This window comes from Mercenaria mercenaria, chromosome 3 (genome assembly GCF_021730395.1).
Source record: "Mercenaria mercenaria strain notata chromosome 3, MADL_Memer_1, whole genome shotgun sequence".
NCBI lineage: Eukaryota > Metazoa > Mollusca > Bivalvia > Venerida > Veneridae > Mercenaria > Mercenaria mercenaria.
The window spans coordinates 99,917,621-99,941,937 of record NC_069363.1 but is presented as its reverse complement, the minus strand read 5'-3'; the positions used below and the strand labels follow the sequence as shown (position 1 = coordinate 99,941,937).

The 24,317-nt window shown below is 35.5% G+C and overlaps 1 protein-coding gene across 9 annotated transcripts in view; it reads right to left on the bottom strand.

Moving 5' to 3' along the window:
- Positions 1–1,047: 1,047 nt before the first annotated feature.
- LOC123523739 (choline transporter-like protein 1) overlaps positions 1,048–24,317 on the bottom strand; it is a 91,262-nt gene continuing 67,992 nt past the window's right edge. For 8 of the 9 annotated variants that reach the window (XM_053539459.1, XM_053539460.1, XM_053539464.1 and 5 more), the window contains 12 exons: positions 19,864–20,030; positions 15,360–15,449; positions 14,364–14,509; positions 13,643–13,829; positions 13,045–13,210; positions 10,867–11,007; positions 10,015–10,130; positions 9,515–9,552; positions 8,718–8,846; positions 7,806–7,898; positions 5,934–6,029; positions 1,048–5,249 (listed from right to left, as the gene is read on the bottom strand). In XM_053539459.1, the coding sequence (XP_053395434.1) occupies positions 5,163–5,249; positions 5,934–6,029; positions 7,806–7,898; positions 8,718–8,846; positions 9,515–9,552; positions 10,015–10,130; positions 10,867–11,007; positions 13,045–13,210; positions 13,643–13,829; positions 14,364–14,509; positions 15,360–15,449; positions 19,864–20,030 (1,456 nt within the window). In that variant the 3' untranslated portion in view covers positions 1,048–5,162. The remainder of the gene's footprint in view (positions 5,250–5,933; positions 6,030–7,805; positions 7,899–8,717; positions 8,847–9,514; positions 9,553–10,014; positions 10,131–10,866; positions 11,008–13,044; positions 13,211–13,642; positions 13,830–14,363; positions 14,510–15,359; positions 15,450–19,863; positions 20,031–24,317) is intronic. The other variant, XM_053539461.1, reaches the window with a different exon arrangement.

The window sequence follows — 24,317 nt, the reverse complement described above, 5'->3', positions numbered from 1 at the left end:
ATTCAATGACAAACTTATGGTCCAGACAAAGAAATCCGGACTGACGCACGCACATACACCGAACAGCCATTTGGACAACTATGTCTTCACTCCCTTACGGGCTCGAGAAAAACAAGCACAGCAATGCAGAACGATACACACCCAAAGGTGTGACCTTGACCTTAAAATGAGCCATCTGGAACATTCGCTCTGCACGTCGTCTCGATGCTGTAAACATTTGTGCCAAGTTTCTTTAAGATCCTTAAAGCATTTCAAAAGTTACAGAGCAGACATGAAACAGTCATATGAACTTTGACCCTTAAGTGTGACCTTGGCCTTGAAGTAAGCTATCCAAAACGTGCACCCTGCACATCGTCTTGATGTGGTAAACATTTGTGTCTTTGAAATCCTTAAGGCATTCAAGAGTTACAGAGTGGACAAGCAATTGCTAACGAACAGATGGATGGACACCGACGTCGGAAACATATCATGTCCCTTCTGGTGTATAAAAACCTTGTTACAGAAATGTGGATCAGACAAAGTGTTTGCAATAATGCTCAGAGAGGAATTACAGGTGTTCCACTGTATGACAAAGAAACAAATTCTCTTAAAATTGGGAGAACAACATCACTTTTCCAAATTTTGATCAATTCAAGAACCATGATCTTTGAGGGGCTAATTCAATTCAATTTACTTAGAATTTTTTCAAATATATTCGTTTATTTCCATGAAAATACTCTACACTATATCATCAAAATTTTGAGTAATTTAAGGACTATAACTCCTGAGCAACTGGGATGATCCTGCTAGTTATCAGCTTAGCAGAGATATATCCATAAACATTCTGAACAAGTCTGGAGAACAACTGGACAAGTACTGTTGGCGAACAATCAACATCTGTGGACATCGACAAGTTGATGGCAGCTGATCCCAAAATAAATCCTGTTTCTTGAACATATCAAAAATACTTTGTGCTTGTTTTGAGTTGATACATTTGTCTACTGGGCATGGTTCTTGTTCTGGGTGGAGGTATGGGTGGAGGCAGTAAAATATAAAATAAGAGAAAACTGCAATGATTTTTTTTATTTTATAACAATTATTGTGTAAGCAATTGATTCAGATGCAGGTTTCACAATAATAACATATGAAGCAGACTTGATGCTGTAAAATATATGAGCCATGCCATGAGAAAATCAACATAGTGGGTTTGCGACCAGCATGGATCCAGACCAGCCTGCGCATCCGCGCAGTCTGGTCAGGCTCCATGCTGTTCGCTTTTAAAGCCTATTGGAATTGGAAAAACTGTTAGCGAACAGCATGGATCCTGACCAGACTGCGCGGATGCGCAGGCTGGTCTGGATCCATGCTGGTCGCACACCCACTATGTTGGTTTTCTCATGGCACGGCTCATATCTAAAACATAAGTTACTGTAAATAATTATAATAAATATAAGCCACACTGTTGTTGTTTCTTATTAATCAAATACCAGAGAAAAAAAATAAAGATTACACATCACATAAATACATTGTATAGTAAAATGATACAATAAAATCATATATTTCATTGTGACCATTAGTAAATTGAATTCAGGATCCATGCTGTTCGCTTTTAAAGCCTACTGGAATTGGAGAAACTGTTAGTGAACAGCATGGATCCTGACCAGACTGCGCGGATGCACAGGCTGGTCTGGATCCATGCTGGTTGCAAACCCACTATGTTGGTTTTCTCATGGCGCGGCTCATATAATACCATGTAGTATGATGAAATGCAAGAAATAGTTCCATACTGATGTTCAATGATGTATAAAAACAGTAAAGCTAAAGAAATGGAATGAATATTTTGAAGTCTCCCTTCTAAATTAGTACAGAAACAAAAAGGTTCATAGAAAATATATAGAAATTTGTTAAAGAATTCATCCAGAAAAAAAATAGTTCCTTAAATGTTTAATATTGTTACAACAAGTGAATACACATTTTTTAAATGTAACCAACACCATTAGACATTACAAAAATATATTTTATTACCTACTTGATACATACATATACATACATGTTTAACAATAGCATATACAACTGAAACAATAATCAATGACTCACAGATGTAACACTTGATCATTTACTCACAGATGTAACACTTGATCAGTGTCTCACAGATGTAACACTTGATCAATGTCTCACAGATGTAACACTTGATCAATGTCTCACAGATGTAACACTTGATCAGTGTCTCACAGATGTAACACTTGATCAATGTCTCACAGATGTAACACTTGATCAATGTCTCACAAGTGTAACACTTGATCAATGTCTCACAGATGTAACACTTGATCAGTGTCTCACAGATTAACACTTGATCAATGTCTCACAGATGTAACACTTGATCAGTGACTCACAGATGTAACACTTGATCAATGTCTCAGACATAATGCTTGATCACTGCCTCACAGATGTAACACTTGATTAATGTCTCGCAGATGTACCACTTGATCGGTAGTTCACAGGTGTAACACTTAATCAATGTCTCACAGACATAATGCTTGATCTATGTCTCACAAATGTAACACTTGATCAATGTCTCACAGATGTAACACTTTATCCATGTCTTACAGATGTAATGCTTAATCAATGTCTCACAGATGCAACACTTAATCTTTACCTCGCAGATGAAACACTTGATCAATGTCTCATAAATGTAAAACATGATAATGTCTCACATATGTAACGCTTGATAAATGTCTCACAGATATAACATTTGATAAATGTCTTATAAATGTAATGCACATGATTGGTGTCTCCTAGCTACAATAGATGTAACCCTTGATCAATGTCTCCGAAATGTAACACTTAATGAATCGAGAAGCTACTATATGGACAAAAAATGTAACATGAATAAATCAATTTTTTGCTTGTATGTCTGACAGTAATAGTCTAGAACAATCCGATAAAACAAAACTCTTTCGGTTTCGCTGTCAAAATGAGCTAACAAATTACTTAACTGTAGAAAGTTTCCAAATTATTCTGAAAAGTAGCTTGATTCAAGTACTTTGAAAATCAAATATCTTCATCTAAGATCATACTTCACCATATGAGTCATTACCAAATATTTTAATTGTATATATTGTGTGCAATGGAAACAGCAGTGTTTGCTAGTTGTCTAAGCTCATAAAAAATAAATTTCTGATCCTACTCAAAGATTTAATATTACTTAATTTATTCCTTAGCTATAAATTCAAAGTCTGATTATACTCGGCAAAACTGTCTTAATGAGAAGATGTATGTAAGTATTCCCACAGTACAATTACATATGGCAATATCTACATTATAAACTTTTAGATTCACTTTGAAAATATCAAAATTTATTCAATGTTGGATAGTTACAAAAAGTATGCGAGTGCTTAAATAATAGAATAGACTTCCTAAAATGAAGGAATTTCTACTTCCATTTAAAGTCTGATGCAACCCTGCTGAGCTGTTACGAAGAACATATTATTTTATAATAATATTCCCTCTCTTATAAATGTAATACAAAATATACAACAAGTTGCCGTCTCTAGACTTATTTGGAAAATGTCAAAATTCATGCCAAGTTTGATACAACTTTTAAGCTGTCACAACACGTGTATGTACAAAAATTCACTAACATCAAAATAGGTTTTCCTCAACCTGTTTAACATTTGCCAAAATATACAACACTTCATCTCTTTAAGAGAACGACGCATATATAAACAGGCATTCCAGTAATATATACACTTTAATTTTATATTACAATTTTATCAAGATTTTCTATAAAACAAAAATAACAATTGCATGTAATATTTTTTTTACAAATAGACTACTATACAATTAAATATTATAACTTTTTAAATTGATTTATATCAAAAGCACACTATAAACTATCTAGAAAAAAAAAGATAATAAAGGCCCTACAAACAGTAATTCTGTACAAGTCAATTAATATAAAGTCTCTAGTATTAAAAAAAATTAAAGCCCTATACAATAGTTAGGCAGGGTAAAAGATCAATCATCTGGCACGACAAAATCTTAAAGGGGCATGCCTCATGTTGTACATCAAATGAAAGGTTTTGCCTGAATAACCTTACTTGTAATAGAAATGTTTCACAATGTTTTTGATTTAAAATTACCAACAAAAGGTAAAACTTATGTTTTTGTGGGTTTTTTAGGTTAAACACCTAAACTCACATGATTATAGGTCATACCTTGACTGTCCAGCTTTTGATGGTGGAGGCAGACTCCATGTGCCCCATCCAACAATATTTCAGGCATCGCTGGCACCTGGACGGAACCACCCACTTTCGTAAGCCAGTGAAATGACTTCTTAACATGAAACAATTCTACACCCAAAACGAGGTCTTAAACAGCAGTGTGAAGTCAGTAACCTTAATCATACAGGTCCCCCAGGAAAACTTTTGTAAAGCTGATATATATCTGGCTGCTTCCCCTTTAAAGGCTATTGAGGTGATGTGCTGTACATATAAGATATATAATTCTATATGTTAAGTGAATTAATTGTTAAATGTATGAACAGACTGTTGTTATAACTTCTTCATTTCAAGAATTGTGATTTTTTTTTTTCAAACATCACTTGGCAAAAATATCCTTAGCATGAAACTAAATGATACAGTCAGATTTTCTAAGAAAGCTGAACAGTGTAACTTTCCAAATGAACATATCATAATTGTATTTCCCTACTGATCTTCCAAACTAACTTGATCAAATATTTGCAGGATTGCAAAATGTAGAAAGGGCAGAAAATTTAACACAACCTTGATCATAAAAACATGTTTAAGCTCCTTATTAAAAATCCTGCAATTAAATAGTACAGTGAACTCTTCTGTAGTCTACTTCATGATATTATGTATTTCTTAGCCTGACACTTATCTGCCTTTGATTTGCTGCTAAAGATCGCTTATAATGAAATCCTACTGTGTTTACAACTGCGACAAATGCGTATTTTGTTCAGATTTTCTAAATATACTCTCTTAACATAATGTGATACTTAAGTATCTATTCTCTAAACCTGGTCTGTTCTATGTCATGTTTAATCTAAATCCATGCTGATAGGATTACAGCCTGGAAGTTTAATATTGAGTATTATATCATGGTTAGTCAGTCTTTCCAAGCTAACATTCTCCCTGGCCTTGGGCCAGTTACTCTGCTGGAGTTCAGATCTGTGCAGCCTCACCCTCCTCGCCACTCTTCTCATCAATTCTCATTGCATTCAGGGACTTACTGGTACCATCAACAAAATCCTGAAAAATAATATATCCATACACAATAATCATTTCATACATATAGCAGGTGTACATTAAATAGGTTATTACATGACTCCTTAATGAAATCCCCCGTCAATAGTTTGTGTATTGAGAATTTGACTGGTTTATGATTCAACTTTAAACACTTTGTTGGACTGAGCCTAAAGTCAAAACCTGAAGAAAAACTACATGTGTGCTCAAAGGAAACTGGTGCCCCCAACTTATTGTAACTACATAGCCATACCTTACTTTCTGACAATGCAAGTCTAAGTAAACTTTCTTATTACCTTGGATTGGTGCTGAAAGTTATCACAGCCGTAAATAGATATAATACCCATAATAGGGTGAAATAAAATGTACGAGTCTGTTGGTTAGTTTTTGACACATCTGTCCGTGATCAGAGACATCCGCACATTTAAAGACGATTTTAAGACATCATTTAACTTTTAGCCTGCTGGCAGCAAGGGATTCTGCCTTTGTGACCGGTGCAGACCAAGATCAGCCTGCACATATGTGCAGGCTGATCATGGTCTGCACCGTTCACAATTCAATCAGTAACTTTTCAGCAAAAACCCCTTTGAATAATAAATGGTACTGCCCATACTGAACGATAGACTAGTCCATTTTAGAATTATAGCAAGATAAAGGTTAAAATTATGTAAGGTGTAAGTGTATACAAACCATTAGAGATTCTCCAGCGAAGTATGGGTTGGAAGCAGAACCATCATTGATATCACAATCATGACAGAAGCACAACAACATTGCGTCTATAACCATCTGAAAATAGTCATCTTCTAATTAACATCTCTCTAGTGAGCACATAGTAACAACATAACAATATTTCATAACTCTATTAAACAAGGCAGTCTGAAAGACAGCTAAATCCCCCGCCACTGCTATGGATAGTGAAAGGGTAAAACCTTTGATTTTAGCTGTGACCTTGACCTTGAACTGACACGGCGACTCATGAATTCTGCACAACGTCTTGATGAGGTGATATTTGACCAAAGTTTTATGAAAATCCTTCAAGGGGTTTAGGAGATACAGAGCTGAAACCTTTGACCTTCAGTTGTGACCTTTGACCTTGAGTTGACAGGGCGACTCATGAGTTTTGATGAGGTGATCATTTGACCAAGTTTGATGAAAATCTTAAGGGTTAAGGAGGATACAGAGTGGACACCAATGGAAGGGTCAAACCTTCGACCCTTAGTTGTGACCTGGACTTGAGCTGGCATGGTTGACTCATATTTCTGCTCATTCGTCTTGATGAGGTAATCATTTGACCCAGGTTTTAGGAGATATAGAGTGGACACGAAATGGAAGGCTCAAACCTTTGACTTTCAGTTGTGACCTTGACCTTGAGCTGCCCATGGCTGACTCATAATTTTGCACATCACCTTGTATGAGGTGATCGTTTGACCCAAGTTTGATGAAAATCCTTTAAGGGGTTTAGGGATATAGAGCGGACACAAAATGGAAGGTTCAAACCTTTGACCCTATGTTGTGACCTTGACCTTGAGCCGGCATGATGATCATGGGTTCTGCACATCGTCTTGATGAGGTGTTTCATTTGACCCAAGTTTTATAAAAATTCCTTCAAGGGGTTTAAGAGATATAGAGCAGACACAAAATGGAAGGCTCAAACCTTTGACTTTGAGTTGTGACCTTGACCTTGAGCCGGCATGGCTGACTCATGGGTTCTGCACATCGACTTGATGAGGTGATCATTTGACCCAAGTTTTATAAAATTCCTTCAAGGGGTTTAGGAGATATAGGGGCGGACACAAATGCAGACTCAAACCTTTGACCTTGAGTTGTGACCTTGGCCCTTGAACCGACAAGGCTGACTCATGGTTCTGCACATCATCTTGATGAGGTGATCATTTGACCCAAGTTTCATGAAATCCTTCAAGGGTTTTAGGAGATATGGACCGGACACGAATTTGTTACGGACGGAAGGACGGACGCAGACCATTCCTATAATCCCTCCGCCACGGCAGGGGATTAATAACCAACCACCATCAGTGATGAACTAGTAACAAATTTTATTGGAATTAAACAATTATGACTCTGATTGTACTCTTTACCGGTCCCACTCTCACTTGAGGCAACCTCAAAACCTACTCCATTCTCTCCAAAAAATATCTTAGCACACTGAAATGTTGATATTACACTGAACAAATAATATAGATCAAAACAGTTCTAGTTTTTGCAGTTTAAGTAACATTCAAAACTTAAGTTTTAAGTTATATTTGCCTGTAACTACACAGTAAAGTTGTTTTTGAAAATACACATGTTGAACTAAACAAGTGCTTCTCTCATCTTGTCAGTTCTGAGGAATGAGGAGATTTTGAGAGGACCCTTACCTTATAAACTTATCTCAAAAGTTGCAATGAATCAAAAGAATATGAGAGGACTTAGCCAGCATTTCCTATAATTCGTAAGTTGAGAGGTATGGAAAAGCTATAAGAGGACTAAGCCCTTACCTCTTATACCTCTTAGGTTGAGAGGAAAGAAAGGGCTATGAGAGGACTAAGTGAGTGTTTTATTTACCTCATAAGTGGAGAGGAATGAAGAAGCTATGAGATATGAGAACACACACACCAGTAACACAGGTACAGCATAATAATGAAGATCTGAACGACTCTGAAACATAAAACATTGATATATTAATCAACAGCTTGCTTTTCGGGGAAAAATACATACTGTAAAATCTTAAACATTCATACGGAACTAATTTACATAATCATGAAATGCATGGAATCAAATCCCAATGAGCAAACAAAATTCTCTATCATTTTATCTCCAAATGTTGAAATCCACAAACTGGACATTTTGGCAAAAATCACAAACTTTTCCTACATCAGAAGTAACTATACAAAGATGAAATATTTTAGTGAAAACAAGCAGCTGCATTCAATAAAGGCTTGATGCCTCCATTGGCATCTTTGTCGATACAAAGCAAGCTAAGTCCAAAACGAGGTCAAGTTCAAGGTCAAGGTCAAACTGAGGTCAGGTGATGTCTGAAGATGAGGAATGGTCACAGGTTACATCTGCATTAGTATTAAGTCATTCTAGTTAGGGGTATTGATGCTAGACGAAACGGTCCCATTTGGTTAACCTCGTATGGACGGACAAACGGACGGACAGGACAATCACTATATGCCTCCCGCATCAGTAGATGCCGGGGGCATAAGAAGTACACTGTAAATCTTTTAAGCAAATGATCACTCTGGCAAATAATACACCAACAATACAGACATGGAGTGAAAACTATGAACAGTCTACAAAATTTAGAGACAAAAGATCATCTCATAAATCAAATAAACCAGTCAGCCACATAGGACCTACACAAGATACTGTACATGGCTGGGCATGTAGACTTTTGTTCCAGACAAAATCTGTCATTAGCAGCAGAAATGTGGTTTATTTCTCAATTATTACATGTTTCCAAGAAATACATACCTTGAACCAGAGAAGACCAACTGCAGCTGTGGCGGCCATCACACCAATTTTACCGAGAAATAAGATAAAGTCTCCCACACTGTTTATTGCTGCAACTCGTAAAGCATTTGTTACTAATGTTGTAAATGACTGAAAATAAAATAAAGGAAGGTTACTTCTTAATTATCTCGGTAAGTAATAACCTTATTTCCATTACCAACATGACTTATGAGGTAATATCTGATAAACTATGATATGTGATATACGTAAACATGTGTCTGGGAGCCAGCCCGCTTACTCAATAGGGACAGCGCTGATCTACGGAGCACGAGGTCGTGAGTTCAAGCCCTGGGTGAGGGATATGTTCTCCGTGACAATTTGATAAAAGACATAGCATCTGAAATCATTCGTCCTCCACCTCTGATTCATGTGGGGAAGTTGGCAGTTACTTGCAGTAAACATATTTGTACTGGTACAGAATCCAGGACATCTTAACTGCCCGCTGTTACGTAACTGTAACACTGTTTAAAAATGGCTTTTAACCCAAAACACACTTTGGGCTGGTGGCCTTAATCCCAAATAAATAATCTCAGTTAACCACTTTTTTTAAGCCTTTTTTTAGCTTTTGTTTCTTTTAGCTTAAATCACATTCAATGAACTTTTTCCTAGGATTCTGAGGAATACTTTTATTTTTCCAAATGTTCTCGAAATTCAGCAAGCACTCGTGTACCATTTAGTAACATTTTTGCAATCCATATTTCCAGTTTAATATAAATTTGTATGATGCTGCTATACCAGGGAAAGTTTAGATTACTTACTTTCACTGCTGATTTACAGAAGTTTGTCCCTTCAATAGCTGAAATATACAAATATTAAAATTTAGTCTAAAAACTAGAGCTATCACAAACAAGTAAGTACCTATCAGAAATCAACAGTAGTTTGTTGACTTCAAGTTTGTTAATGTAAAGTAAGTTATGTCAATGCTGATTGTGGTCTGCACTGTTCGCTATTCAGTCGGTATATTTTCTGTGAACACCCCTTTGAAAAATAAGTGGTTTTGCCGAAACAGAATGATGGACCAGTCCATTTTAAAAAATTTAGCCGGCTAAAAGTTAAATGAATGGATTATACTCCAAGCAAGGGTAAAAGTCTAAACTGGACAGCTGCAAGTAATTCTTAGTGAGCAAGAATAACCACTTTTAAGAACAAACTGGAGGCCTGATACAGAAGTAGTAAACTGTGAAAAATATAAATCCTTACACAATGTGCTTCATTACTTACATACTACAGTACAGGAATTCCAGTTCATCTTACTTACCTACTATAGTGTAGGCATTCTGGTTGAGATATTTGAGACATTTTTCAAGGCACCAGAGGCAACAAATACAACATTTCATACAGTACTCTGCACACTTGTTCTCAGTATCCTTTAATCTGTAAACAGAAAAGTTAAAGAATGTAACTTGTTAAATTTTTAAAGTAAAAAACAAAACCTTCCTCTAGTGACTTTATTATGTTACTTACTTTTTATGGAGCTACATAAGTTCTGTGTTACACAACCAAGCTACTTACTTTTTATGAAGGTACATGTTACAAATTACTTTCTTGTTATGAGATATAGGAGCCTCATTTTACAAACTACTTTCTTGTTATGAAGGCACAATAGTATCATTACACAATCAAGCAACTTACTTTTTATGAAGGTACATAAATATTATGCCACATTATCAACTTACCTACTTTACAAAAGGTTCAAGCATATCTGGTTAAACAATTAAGCTATTTGCTTTTTTTATGAAGGTACATTAGCATCATGTTAAACAATCAACTTACTTACTTTACCAAAGGTGCATGCAAATTGTGTTACACAATCAAGCTATTTGTTTTTTTTTATGAAGGTACATAAATATCATGTTACACAATCTAGCTACTTACTTTTTTTAAGGTCGTGTAATGGTTACACAATCTAGCTATATTTTATGTAGGTGAATCAGTATCGTGTAACGGTTACACAATCTAGCTACTTTTTATAAAGGTACATCAGTATCGTGTTACAAAATCAAACTACTTTCTTTTTATGACGGTACATACTAAATATCATGTTACACAATCAACTTACTTACTTTAACAAAGGTACTGGCGTATCTTGTAACACAATCAAGCTACTTACTTTTTATGAAGGTACATGAGTATCATCCTAGGCAGCTTGACAGCAGTGATAATAAGAGCACCAAATGCTACCGAGCCTAGATGATGAAATACCAGCAACTTGATCGCATCCATGATCGGGCAGCCAAGGTTGTCTTTGTTCCTGGAATCATTAAACAATTTGTTGTTGCTTACATCTCAATTTCAAATCAAGCAATAATTTTGTCCAACAAGCAAACAATAATATTCTCTGACAAAATAACATTTCATAATCATTTTTTTTCTCTTCAAGATAATTTTTCCCATGAACGAATAATTCACAATAATGTGAGACATATTGATTTTCTAGAAACATTTAACAAAATCCAATTAATCTCTGTGCAAGAAATATAATAATTACTTTAGGAAATTGCACTAGTATTAACAAAGGTTAGTAAAAATGTTAAGAATCTTAAGTTTCAGCAACATGTCTGGAAATCCGCATGCTGTCTCATTGTAAAACATTGCCAGATCTGCTAACATTTCTAAATAGAAGTACAATGTAATGAAGAAGAATTTTAAAAGCATCAAAGACTTTAGACTGTTCATTTTTTGTTGGATGGTGGGAAGGGATATTTAACACTGTTTTTTTTATTTTCAACAGCATTTACATAGGGCAGTCAGTTAATCAAACTAGTGTTCCTGGACTGTTAACAAGTATTTAACAGCAAGTAAGTGACAAGTTCCCAACATGATTCAAACTTAACAACACTTAATTCAACTAGAAATGTGTCCATGGGACACAGATGCCCCCACTACATTACAAAGGACACAGATCAACTTTGGAAAAACAATATGTACAAAGTCAGGGGCCATAACTCCTACACGACTGAATGAATCTGGATGCAAAACCCCAGGTGCACAACTACACATGCTGACCAACATTCCTGTAAAGTTTTGTGACTCTACGTCAAGAACTTTTGGAGCTAGGCATGACACAACATTCTCGGAAGGACGGACGGACAGACAAGGGCAAATACTTTTGGAGCTACGCGCGACACAACATTAAAATGACCAATTTTTAACTAAGTCAGGGGCCATAACTCCTACACGACTGAATGAATCCGGATGCGAAACCCCAGGTGCACAACTGCACATGCTGACCAACATTCCTGTAAACTTTGATGACTCTAGGACAAATACTTTTGGAGCTACGCACGACAACATTAAAATGACTAATTTTTAACTAAGTCAGGGGCCATAACTCCTACAAGACTGAATGAATCCAGACGCGAAACCCCAGGTGCACAACTGCACATGCTGACCAACATTCCTGTAACCTTTGGTGACTCTAGGTCAAATACTTTTGGAGCTACGCGCAACACAACATTAAAATGACCAATTTTTTACTAAGTCAGGGGCCATAACTCCTACATGACTGAATGAATCCGGATGCGAAACCTCAGGTGCATAACTACACATGCTGACCAACATTACTGTAAAGTTTTGTGACTCTACGTCAAATACTTTTGGAGCTAGGCGCGACACAACACTAAAATGACCAAGTTTTACAAAGTCAGGGGCCATAACTCCTACATGACTGAATGAATCCGGATGCGAAACCCCAGGTGCACAACTGCACATGCTGACCAACATTCCTGTAAAGTTTTGTGACTCTACGTCAAATACTTTTGGAGCTAGGCGCGACACAACATTCTTGGAAGGACAGACGGACAAGGGCAAATCTATAATTATGCCCCCCCCCCCCAAAGTGGGGGCATAAAAAGTCTTGTGCTCTTCCCACTGAGCTATCAAGGCTACAGTTACATTTGTACAGCAATATTCTGGCAAATTCATCTGAAAATGTTTTACTGCAAATACATTTATAGTAAGAGCAACCTCATGTGAAGAATGCAACCTTGAACTATATAAAAGAAGTCCAATCAACAACCAGGCTGGCATGTGTGTGAATCAAAATAATATTTCTCTAACAGTGATTTTCTCTAGAACAGAATCCTTGTCGGTCAGAAATATATTACTATATCACTTATAGGGCTGTGTCCTTTTCATATGTCTTTTGCATCTGAACTCAAAACAATGACTTTACTCAATGACAAATAACTGTTTGGTTTGTATCATTTCTAAAATAATGATTAAATTCTTTTCCAATGCCTCAATTCTTAACCACAACAACAAATAACTGGTCAGTTGAAACAATTACCTTGAGAAATACCACGTAGCGACAGATCCACAGATAACAAGTTGCTGACAGGCGATAATGAACTCGCTGGTCCAGATCAGACCAATCAAGTGATACCACCACATGTACGATACAGTCTCGTGTTCTGTATACTTCACATATCCATCTGAATTCATACTTGGTTTTTCTGAAATAGATGTTTTATTTCTGTTTGCTCTGCATTTGTTACAATTTCCATGACTTGAATATCAGTGAGTTAACGACAATCTTGTGGCATTACTATCTGTGTTCTGGATTTCTTATCAAAACTCATATGTTCTTTGGACACAATTGACAATTTTCATTCATGAAACAGTGGTGGAGAATGAATATCATTGGTTGTTGTGTCTCTGCCATTGTGGAAACTCAAACTCGGGATATGTGGGTTTCCTTTCAAAGGATCTCTCAATTATACTCAGTATCAATCAAAGTCAAATTGTATTCAATTCAAACAGGCACAATGTATTCTTCCATCGTATAAAATCAAACAGTAGTGTGTTTCGCAGAATATCACTATGACAGACTTCCATTATTTAGTTAACTAGGGAAAAGCAGGATGGATTAACTGTTCACACATTACCTGCTGTAGAAAGGAAGGCAAGAATTATCACCCAGTACATGAAGAAACCCATCAGAATAAGGAATGTCCATACAGGCTGTAGCAACAGACACGGCATCGCAGCTATACAGGCCCCGGCCTCGTGAAACAATGCAACAACAAGAGCTATACGTTTCCTCATTACCAAGATCACCAACAACAATATCACCTGAAATATATCAACAAAATATCTTCACAGGTAAGAGTTGGACATTATAAATTTAAAAGAAAAACCTATGCGACAAACACATAGTCAGGGGATATAACAGAATTCTTTATTATTCCTTGAAAGGTTCTGAACCCACAGTAGTGAAGGGCAAGAGATTTGAAGTCAATGACCTTAAATCATTTAGCTATATAAGGTCCTATAACCCAACATCTCTCTCTTCTATTTAAATATTGGGTACTGGGCCTCCATACTGAATGGTTAAGGTCATCGACTTCAGAACAGTTGTATGTGAATTCCACATTACAATTATAACAGATGTTATACAGTAAAAATCTCTTAGAATCAGACCTGGTCTTTGGAAGTGAATGCATGGCATTTCAACACAAATACTTCTACTGCACTATTCAAGTAATAGAACCATACATAAAATGAACTTCCCTCATAAATTATAAATCAAATATAGGACCTGTGCAGATAATAAATTCACTTTGACTAAAGGCAAAGCAAGCACTCTGAGAGAAGAATTGTACTTACTGTCAACACTGTGGCAACGATGGAGTATATAAGGAACGCTCGTTCGCTGTTTATTTCAACATCTAACAATGGCAAGTTGATAGCTTCATCCTCATCCAGTTTCTTTCTGAAACCAACATACGTCCACCACAGGAACGCTGTACCAGCTGTATAGGAGAATCAAAGAAAAACATGCAGATTATAAGACATACGTAACAGTAGGCAGATTCATGGTTAAGTTATACATATAGATCTGTATGATGACAGGGTCCATGCTTGCTGGTTTTGTTTTATTTTAAGCAAATTTTAACTACAGTATTTCAGTTTCACACACTGACTGAGTAATACTCGTGATGGTTTTATTTTCCCAAACACACTAACATAAATTCATGCCATTCATGAATATTCAGCAGCAATATATTCGAAACAACAGGACCTTTCCATCAGTGTTCGATTATTCAGTTATTCATAGCACAGCATTCCAATACTGGACTCCGAAGTTCATATTCATCTTGAAGTAAGTACTTGCAGATGAAATGATTCCTTGTCTTCAACAACAAAACAAGTGTGTGTGTGTGTGTTTGGGTCCAGTTTATATTTTACAACAGTTTTTCAGCCATAAAGGTCACAGTGTCTACTTGTAGCAGTGAGCACAATGCCAAACTTTATAGTGCTGCCTCACTGGAATATCACACAACTGACATATGAAATGGTACACCACCCAGTCATATTACTGACACCAGACTGACCAGTCCTAGAATTTTCCTTTTAATACCCAGTGCCAAGCAAGGATAACACTTGTACCATTTTACACATCTTTTGTAGGACATGACAAGAAAGCGAACCCACAACCTCCTTCACTAGAAGCAGTTGCTTTACCATTAAGCTACTGAAGCAGTACAGCGGCCAAGACAAATATGTTGATAAAGATGCCTTTTCCTAAATTATACAAGATATACTTTGACTGTGTCTGTAAACACAATAACCTGTGTGACTAATCATCTACAACAGTCTTACCTATAGATCCTAGGATTGCCACCGCCAGTATAACCCAGACGATCGCAGATGCTAGAAATCTTATTAATAAGACCATAACTCCAGAAAATGCTGAAAAACAAGAAAACATGTGACTTTCTCAAACATTCTGCAATTTATGGATCAATTTATTACAGTTAAATGACAAAGAACATTAAATTCTTTTGTTTCATTCAGACAGATGGTAAGCTTTATCAACTTTATTAAAATTTGTATAAGTTCTAATATCTGAAAACAAAGACTTTCCCACGTATACAGAAAATAGCCTCAATATCTTATTTCATCTCTTTTATTAATAAGAAATTGTTTGTTTTATGACCTATGTACTAGATAATACACATTTTGTTATATCTAGTATGACAGTTCTAACACAGCAAGCATAACAGAATAAGTTAAATTATACAGTCATACTTCGCTTACTCGAACTTGATAGGCCGACAAATTTTATTCGAGTTATTGATAGTTCAAGCCATCAAATATTATACACTTGATGTAGATTTTGCTGGTACCAGCAAAGGGTGAAGTTCAAATTATCTGAGTTCCAGTGAACAAAGTTTGACTGTGTTAACAGAAAGAAAGCAAAATGTAAAATAATGCAACTAAATACTGCATGAAGCATGATCAGAATCTGCATCTGTCATTATGAGCAAAGATTTCCAAAACCGCTGAACCTCCTTTGAACAAATGCATTTAATTCAGCTTCTCAACCCGCTTTTGATTCACAAACTGAATTGTTTGTTTTCGATTTAACACCGTTTTTCAACAGTATTGGCGGGCAGTTTACCTAATCAGTGTTCCTGGATTTTGTACCAGTGCAGTCCTGCTCTCCACAAGTATTAACTGCCTACTTCCCCACATGAATCAGAGGTAAAGGACCAATGATTTCAGACACAATGTCTTTTATCGAATTATCACAGAGAACGTATGCCATGCCCGACGATCTGCACACTCGGACTAAAGCGGATGGGCTGATTAACAAACTGATTTGCGAAAATAGCACGGCTTAAGAGCTATCAGACTTTCTAAAATTTCTGCATAGAAGTTTCATGGTTACAACACTGACTATTGGTAATAAAGAGTCCTTTTACTGACTTTTCTATCCAAAAATCTCCCTAACAGTAGAAACAAGACTGAAATTTTTAACAAATAACATTCTATTCCCATTCTAGATTCAAACCTGTTACAATCTCACAGGTTTTGGATTAGTACTGCAAAATGACAGGTGCATGAATTAAATACTAGTAAATTTTAATGATACTTTGACAAACAAAATAGTGATGGTTATTCGTGATTATAATATCAATCTAAAACATAAATGAAGGGTGTGGTACATCAAGTCTAGGTAAAATGCAAGCATACAAGGCAACAAGCAAATGGATCTTTAAAGGAAAATTGTGAAGAAAGCTTAATAGCATATTCGAGAAAGTTTTCAGTGATCATAAATGTGCTTAGAAAAATATTTGTCACCTGACTTAAATAACTGATAGAGTTGTCTACCTTACCTAACCGACAGATTTGTCTCCCCTGAATAGGTTTACAGACAGACAAGACTTAGTTCTCAAATCTTTAGGAAAGGAATGTACAATATTTATTGCCTTGATGTTATGATATCAGTTCTATTAGCAGTTCCACTGGTTTCTTTGATTTATATCTACAGTCATCTCACTCCAGGCAATCAATAAAACTCATGGGTCGTAAAAAACAGTAATACTTTATAATTACCAGTAATGAGGTACACAGACTAATATATCATGTAATACTTTCAGATACTGTAGCCCGAATTGGAAGCAAATAACTATTAGTGCTCAGTTAGCTGTCTACAGTAACTTATCACAGTGTAAAATATGGTGCAAGTTGCAGAAAAAGATATATAATGTACTTTATCTAACATTAAATCCATGACGGAATACCACAGTACTTAATCAATGAGAAGATTATAATGGTGACTGACAGGCCTACACTAACGTAAGATGATATATGGTGCTTGGACTGCCTATAAATCTACCTGCTGTCTTACATGTGCTGTTTGAACTGCCTATAAATCAAGTCATGGTTCAGACAAAAATAGCTAGGTCGTACATGGAGGGTCGGGGCATCTGACCATATGTCCGATGCGGTTAGTAGCGGGTCAGTTGTTACTACTGCCAAAATGCTTTTTTAATTTCCAATACAGATTCCTTACCATCTGTTTAATTTTCATGTATCTAATATCTAATTGTTTTTGTTTACTCATTACAACATGTTTTTGGTCACACAAGATTTCGGTCAGATGGGTTATCCTGGGTCGTCTGACCAAATGTCAGACAAGACTTGAAAGTCTTTCACCATGATTGTAGATCTACCTGTTACATGACTGTGGTGTTTGAACTGCCCATAAATCTACATGTTATCATATATGTGGCGCTTGAGATTTCTAAAGGTTTTAGAAGCTGTAAGTTACTCCAAATTTCTATGAATGCAGGCAAACATATATGCTTCTATAACCTCTAAATCCATGAGAACTACTTTGTATATCAGTTAAATGTCTACAAATGTCTGTTATGCTGTAAGGCACAAATCCCAATAAACCCATGAGAAGCTAGTGCTTGAATGACCTCAACTCATGAGAAGTTATATGGTACCTGAATGACCTCTAAACCCGTAAGAAACTATAAGGTGCTTTAACTATCTAAAAATCCATGAAACAATGGGCACCTTTGCAGCCTTTCAACCTATGAGCAAATATTTGAAGCCTGGACTTCCAATAAATGATAAGACACTATATGATGTGTCCATGTGAAGCTATATGGTACTAAAACTGTCTATGAATCTGTGTAAAGCAATAATGTGCTTAAACTGCCAAAAAATCTATGAGACAATATAATGGTGCTTGAGCAGCCTTTATGTCTATGAGGAAAATACAATGGTGCTTGAGCTTTCTGAAAACCCATAAAAGATACAAGCTTGCCTTTAAATCTATGAGAAAACATATGGTGCCTGAACTGCCTATAATTCTATACACAAGCATTTTGAATAATTCTGTGTGTTTGTAATTATATTCTTTGGTATCCATATGCCGAAAGATTTGAACAGAGGATTAGAAAAGACAAAATAAGACTTTTCACTCAAACAGGGAAGTAATTATCTCACTGCTGTAAAAATACACTGTCTCATATATGAGAATTTATCTGCAAAGCTTATGTTTCTATTTCATTAATCTACAATAATTGTATGAACTAACATTAGCTTTGCATTAAATCCTTATTTCTGACACCCTTATTCTTTCCATCATATGGAATTATTTTTTCAACGAAAATAGTATACTTATAAGAACACCTTGAAATCTAGTCTATAATTACAATTTTTAAAGCTGAAAGAAGTCATAACATTTTTATTAAATGAACTAGAGCTATCATTAGATGTGATTAAAATCCACAAATAGCAGTTTAACAGAAAAAAGAACACATTTTGTAAGCTTAAGATTGAAGTGAACCGGAGGGGTATCTGATGTGGCCTTGACTGTTAAAAGATTACCCGATAAATTGCATTAAGTTAAAAGAATATTATATTGTCACACACAACTAAACTTCATGGTGATGGCTGTGTATAGTTTCATTAGAACCCCTTTAAACTTTCAGTAGTATTTAATTCCGCAGATGTACCAATCACACAAAGTATGACCCCAATATAACCCCTACAAACTTCATTTTCTGAGGTATAAATTAATACTAGTACTATCAACAGAAGTTCTGAAAGATAAAAGACTGTGATTTTGCAAACATTTTCAAGTTTTCAGTCAATTTCATCCAAAAATAGATTATAAAGCATATATAATTGAGAGCGAGAAAAACACTGTTTTTCCCCTAATCAACTCATTCAATTCAAAAAGTACGTCTTCACCAGTCAAAAACAACAAGGTGTTAGAAATATTCCTGAAAGAACGTTTGAGTACATTTAGCTTTTCTTCATTTTGAAACACCAAAATAAACCAACTTTTGCTACACATAAAATTATGCACTTTCTTCCAAAGCTGGATCTAATTGCTCAAATCATCATAATACAATGTTACTCATATTAACTATGTCTATTTTCAAATTTATCAATCTGTTAATTCAACTTTTAAAATGCCACAGACAAAACAAGCATATAAAATATACCCAGTTCTCTTTAACTGTTCATAACTTTTCACAGATCATTATAAATATCGGAAAAGTGTTACCTTAAATAAATAAATTTTCATTACAAGTGGGTGGAATAATTTGCTAAAGTTTCCGAGACAGTGGAATGAAATTCTTCTCTTAAATCTCGTATTTCTCAGAGACAGTGTACGTTAAAACAGTGGCAGTTACTTCCCTTTCATATTATGCAGGGTAAAAACAGCTAGAACAGACTCTCGTCACAAAATTCATCACATCCGTTCAAAACTATTGTAACTGAATATTTAATAATAAATGAAGATGATACAATAGTTTTGCGCTGAGGGTGATGAATATTCAAATGATCGTACCTACGGCAACGAAACATAATACCAGCATCTCCTTCCAACTAGTGTACAGATCGCTGAGAACTTTCTGGAATAAGTCACTCGTGTTAAGAAAGCTTATGATATCAGAAGATACATTGGATGCGAGCGAGATCAAGTTGGTGGGAATGCATCTATTCAGGAGGGGTCGACTGAAATTAACAATTTGAAAAAATAAAAACTCACCAACTAGCAGCAAAAAACGTGAAAAAACGTACATAATACTAGGGTTTGGTTTTCTGCAGTGCAAATTTCTAACTCCATTTTTACAAAAAGAAAAAAGGAACTTAAGGATTTGTGTAAAAGATAAAAATGTCATTTTTTTAACCTATGCAATGAAAACGGGAAAGCGTGTCATATGATCTGAGGCATCTCAAGTTACGTAACACTGCTGCCATCACACCATATTTTCTGTGTTTAATTGTTCCCCGACTTTCCTTATTTGGAGACTTTTAGGCTGCACACGTTTTATGACCCGACAGGTAATTGCTGGGTTTTCGCACAGTTTAAAAGCATACTCATTTATATATCTTTTTTGCAAAAAATCATTATATTTGCAGGAAAACAGCCAATGTCTGGAATTGGAAATGTTAACATTATATAAACAGACATCAGGGAATATCTTTTCAACTTGTCTGTAAAAACTGAATAAAAGGAAGAATATAGAGATACATACATATTATAATGCTACAGATCAACTTAATGTCAAAAGTGTGCTAACAGGAAAAGACAGACACATCTGGCTTTGACATTCAAAATTTTTAAACTTCTTTCTTTAATTTTTCAAACTTTTCTTGGTAATATATGAAAATAAAATGTTAAGTACATTAAAAAAGAAGCTTTCAATTTATTTTGGTCATATCTGACAAAAATGGCAGCTATATAAAGATATGCCCCCAGTAAAGTCAGTATTTTGTTTTTGGCACAACCATAACCTTAAAATAGTTGCCAACATTTTTATTTGTAACATCCTTTGTTTTACTTTTATGACCATCCTCTGTCCATTTTTGTTCTGAAAGTCACCCTTTTTGGCTATTTTGGTCTTCCAGTCAAAGATACTTCAAATTATGAATTGCAACAGCTCAAAGGCAGTATGAAAAGCTCAAGTTTAAAATTTATGCTGCTAATTTAGGCTTTGCTCCTTTGCTTAATTTATATTTTACTGCATTTATATTCATATCTTGGCAAAACATTGTCAATATTTAGGATTATTCCACCAACAGAAGCAGATGTACTGTCATTCAAAAATAACTAATATTATATTAGTTATGCCTCTAGCTGCTATTCTTGTCTCCTGTACTAATTATGAATAATTTCTTACTGACTTGTTATACCTCCTCCTCTAATGCCAAGTCCCTGCAGGAGCTGTAGACAATTTTAGAGAAGCAAAGTGTGTGATATTTTGACTTTTGATAGAAATAATCTCCAGGAAGTATAGTCTTCCATATAAAACCTGAACTGGGATTGATAGAGGGCTTTAGAGGCATGCCAAAGAATCAAATTATCAGTTATCCTTGATATCTTAAATAATACTCCAAACCATGACATTTTGACAAGTTTGTAATACTCTGAACATTGACTTTTCAAAACTCCAAACTCTGACATTTTGTCAAGTTTGTAAGACTCCAAACCTTGACATTTCATCATGTCTGCAATACTCCAAACATTTGACATTTCATCATGTCTGCAATACCCCAAACATTTGACATTTCATCATGTCTGTAATACTCCAAACATTTGACATTTCATCATATCTGTAATACTCCAAACCTTGACATTTCATCATGTCTGCAATACTCCAAACATTTGACATTTCATCATGTCTGCAATACTCCAAACCTTGACATTCCATCATGTCTGTAATACTCCAAACCATGATATTTCATCATGTCTGTAATACTCCAAACCTTGACATTTCATCAGTCCTGTAATACTCCAAACCTTGACATTTCATCATGTCTGTAATACTCCAAACCTTGACATTTCATCATGTCTATAATACTCCAAACCTTTGACATTTCATCATATCTGTAATACTCCAAACCTTGACATTTCATCATGTCTGTAATAGTCCAAACCTTGACATTTCATCATGTCTGCAATACTCCAAACCTTGACATTTCATCATGTCTGCAATACTCCAAACATCTGACATTTCATCATGTCTTTAATACTCCAAACCTTGACATTCCATCATGTCTGCAATACTCCAAACCTTGACATTTCATCATGTCTGCAATACTCCAAACATTTGACATTTCATCATGTCTTTAATACTCCAAACCTTGACATTCCACCATGTCTGTAATACTCCAAACCTTGACATTCCATCATGTCTGCAATACTCCAAACCTTGACATTTCATCAGTTCTGCAATACTCCAAACATTTGACATTTCATCATGTCTTTAATACTCAAAACCTTGACATTTCATCAGTTCTGTAATACTCAAAACCTTGACATTCCACCATGTCAGTAATACTCCAAACCTTGACATTCCACCATGTCTGTAATACTCCAAACCTTGACATTCCACCATGTCTGTAATACTCCAAACCTTGACATTTCATCATGTCTGTAATACTTTAACTTTTATTATTTCATCATGTCTGTAATACTCTGACCTTGACATTTCAGATCTTTATATTTTATCAGGTCTTTGATAACTGTCTGTATTTCTCCGATGATGCTCATCTAACTGAATTTTAAATCTACTGGGGTAAAGAGCTGACTAAGGATCACAAAAGTGTGAAAATCTTGAGAATTACTTAATTTTAATTATGGAAACCATAACAGTATTTCTTTCATTTACATCCAAGGTAAAGACCAACATGCTGCATAAGCCCAAATAACTACAGCTTTCAATAGCTGCAGTTTACTTTAAATACTTTATGTCTGAGACTATAAATTATAAAAAGAAGTCATCTTCATTGAAATGACATAAAATTTACTGTCATATGCAGCCTTGCTCAAATTATCTTCAAAATATAATATAATACTTTAGGAATAAAGTAATAGAATACTGAGACGTGATATTTTACTTCAAAGAGGAATGTTTATCAGGCTTTTCATGTAATGGCAATGATTATGATTGATGATAGGAGTCAGACAAGAAAAATAGAACTTCAAACAGGAAAATTTCATAAACATCTTTGATTTTTTAATAGTAATAAATTACAGTCTTTCATATCTTTGTTGGTTAATCAAAAAGTGGACAAATTTAAAAATTACTGTGTGCATTATTCTTGCAGAAGGTTGTTTTCTTACAATGGAAACTTCCTTTTTTCAGTTCGAATTATCTGACTTTAAACTAGCCTTCAGTAGTATGTTACTTGTACATATCTTCTGAGACAAAAGCAAGGTTTGTCATGCCTTTTGCACCAAAGAGCAAGGTCTGTGAAGCCTTTTGCACCAAAGAGCAAGGTCTGTCATGCCCTTTGCACCAAAGAGCAAGGTCTGTCATGCCTTTTGCACCAAAGAGCATGGTCTGTCATGCCCTTTGCAATAAAGAGCATGGTCTGTCATGCCTTTTGCTCGAAAGTGAAAGGTATGTCATGCCTTTTGCACCAAAAAGCATGGTCTGTCATGCCCTTTGCAATAAAGAGCATGGTCTGTCATGCCTTTTGCACCAAACAGCAAGGTATGTCATGCCTTTTGCACCAAAGAGCAAGGTCTGTCATGCCTTTTGCACCACAGAGCAAGGCTTGTCATGCTTTTTGCTCGAAAGTAAAAGGTCTGTCAAGCCTTTTGCACCAAAAAGCAAGGTTTGTCATGCCTTTGCAGCAAAGACCAAGGTCTGTCATGCCTTTTACACCAAAGACCAAGGTCTGTCATGCTTTTTGAACCAAAGACCAAGGTCTGTTATGCTTTTTGAACCAAAGACCAAGGTCTGTTATGCTTTTTGAACCAAAGACCAAGGTCTGTCATACCAAATGCACCAAAGAACAAGACTTGTCATGCCTTACTGCATTGTCATGCCTTTTGTACCAAAGACGAAGGTCCATCATGCCTTCTGCACTAAAGTGGAAGTTGTGCAATACTTTTTTGTTTTGCGACTTTTATGGCTACTAGCAGTTAGAGCATCCTTCTAGAACAATAGGTTCTAAGCTTTATTTGGTTTGTATATGTAGGTAGTGATTTCATTTTTATCTTAAAAGACTTAGAAGTTAAATCCCTTTAAAGCTGTCTTCGACTTCTTAAATAGGTAAATAAATAGGAAAAGTATGTAATGTTATGTCAAAGTTAAAAATCAAAGGCCTGAATGGCCTGAGTCGGCTAATGATTGATGTACTGACAGTATAGTCTACCAGTTTCAGTTTGTTTTTAGTTTTTTTCTTAAAATTTCATAACACAGCTCGATATTTACCCAAAATATTATATCCGGATACGGTTACACTTTTCTCCAGTTTGAACAATATATTTTACAAATTGTGATGATA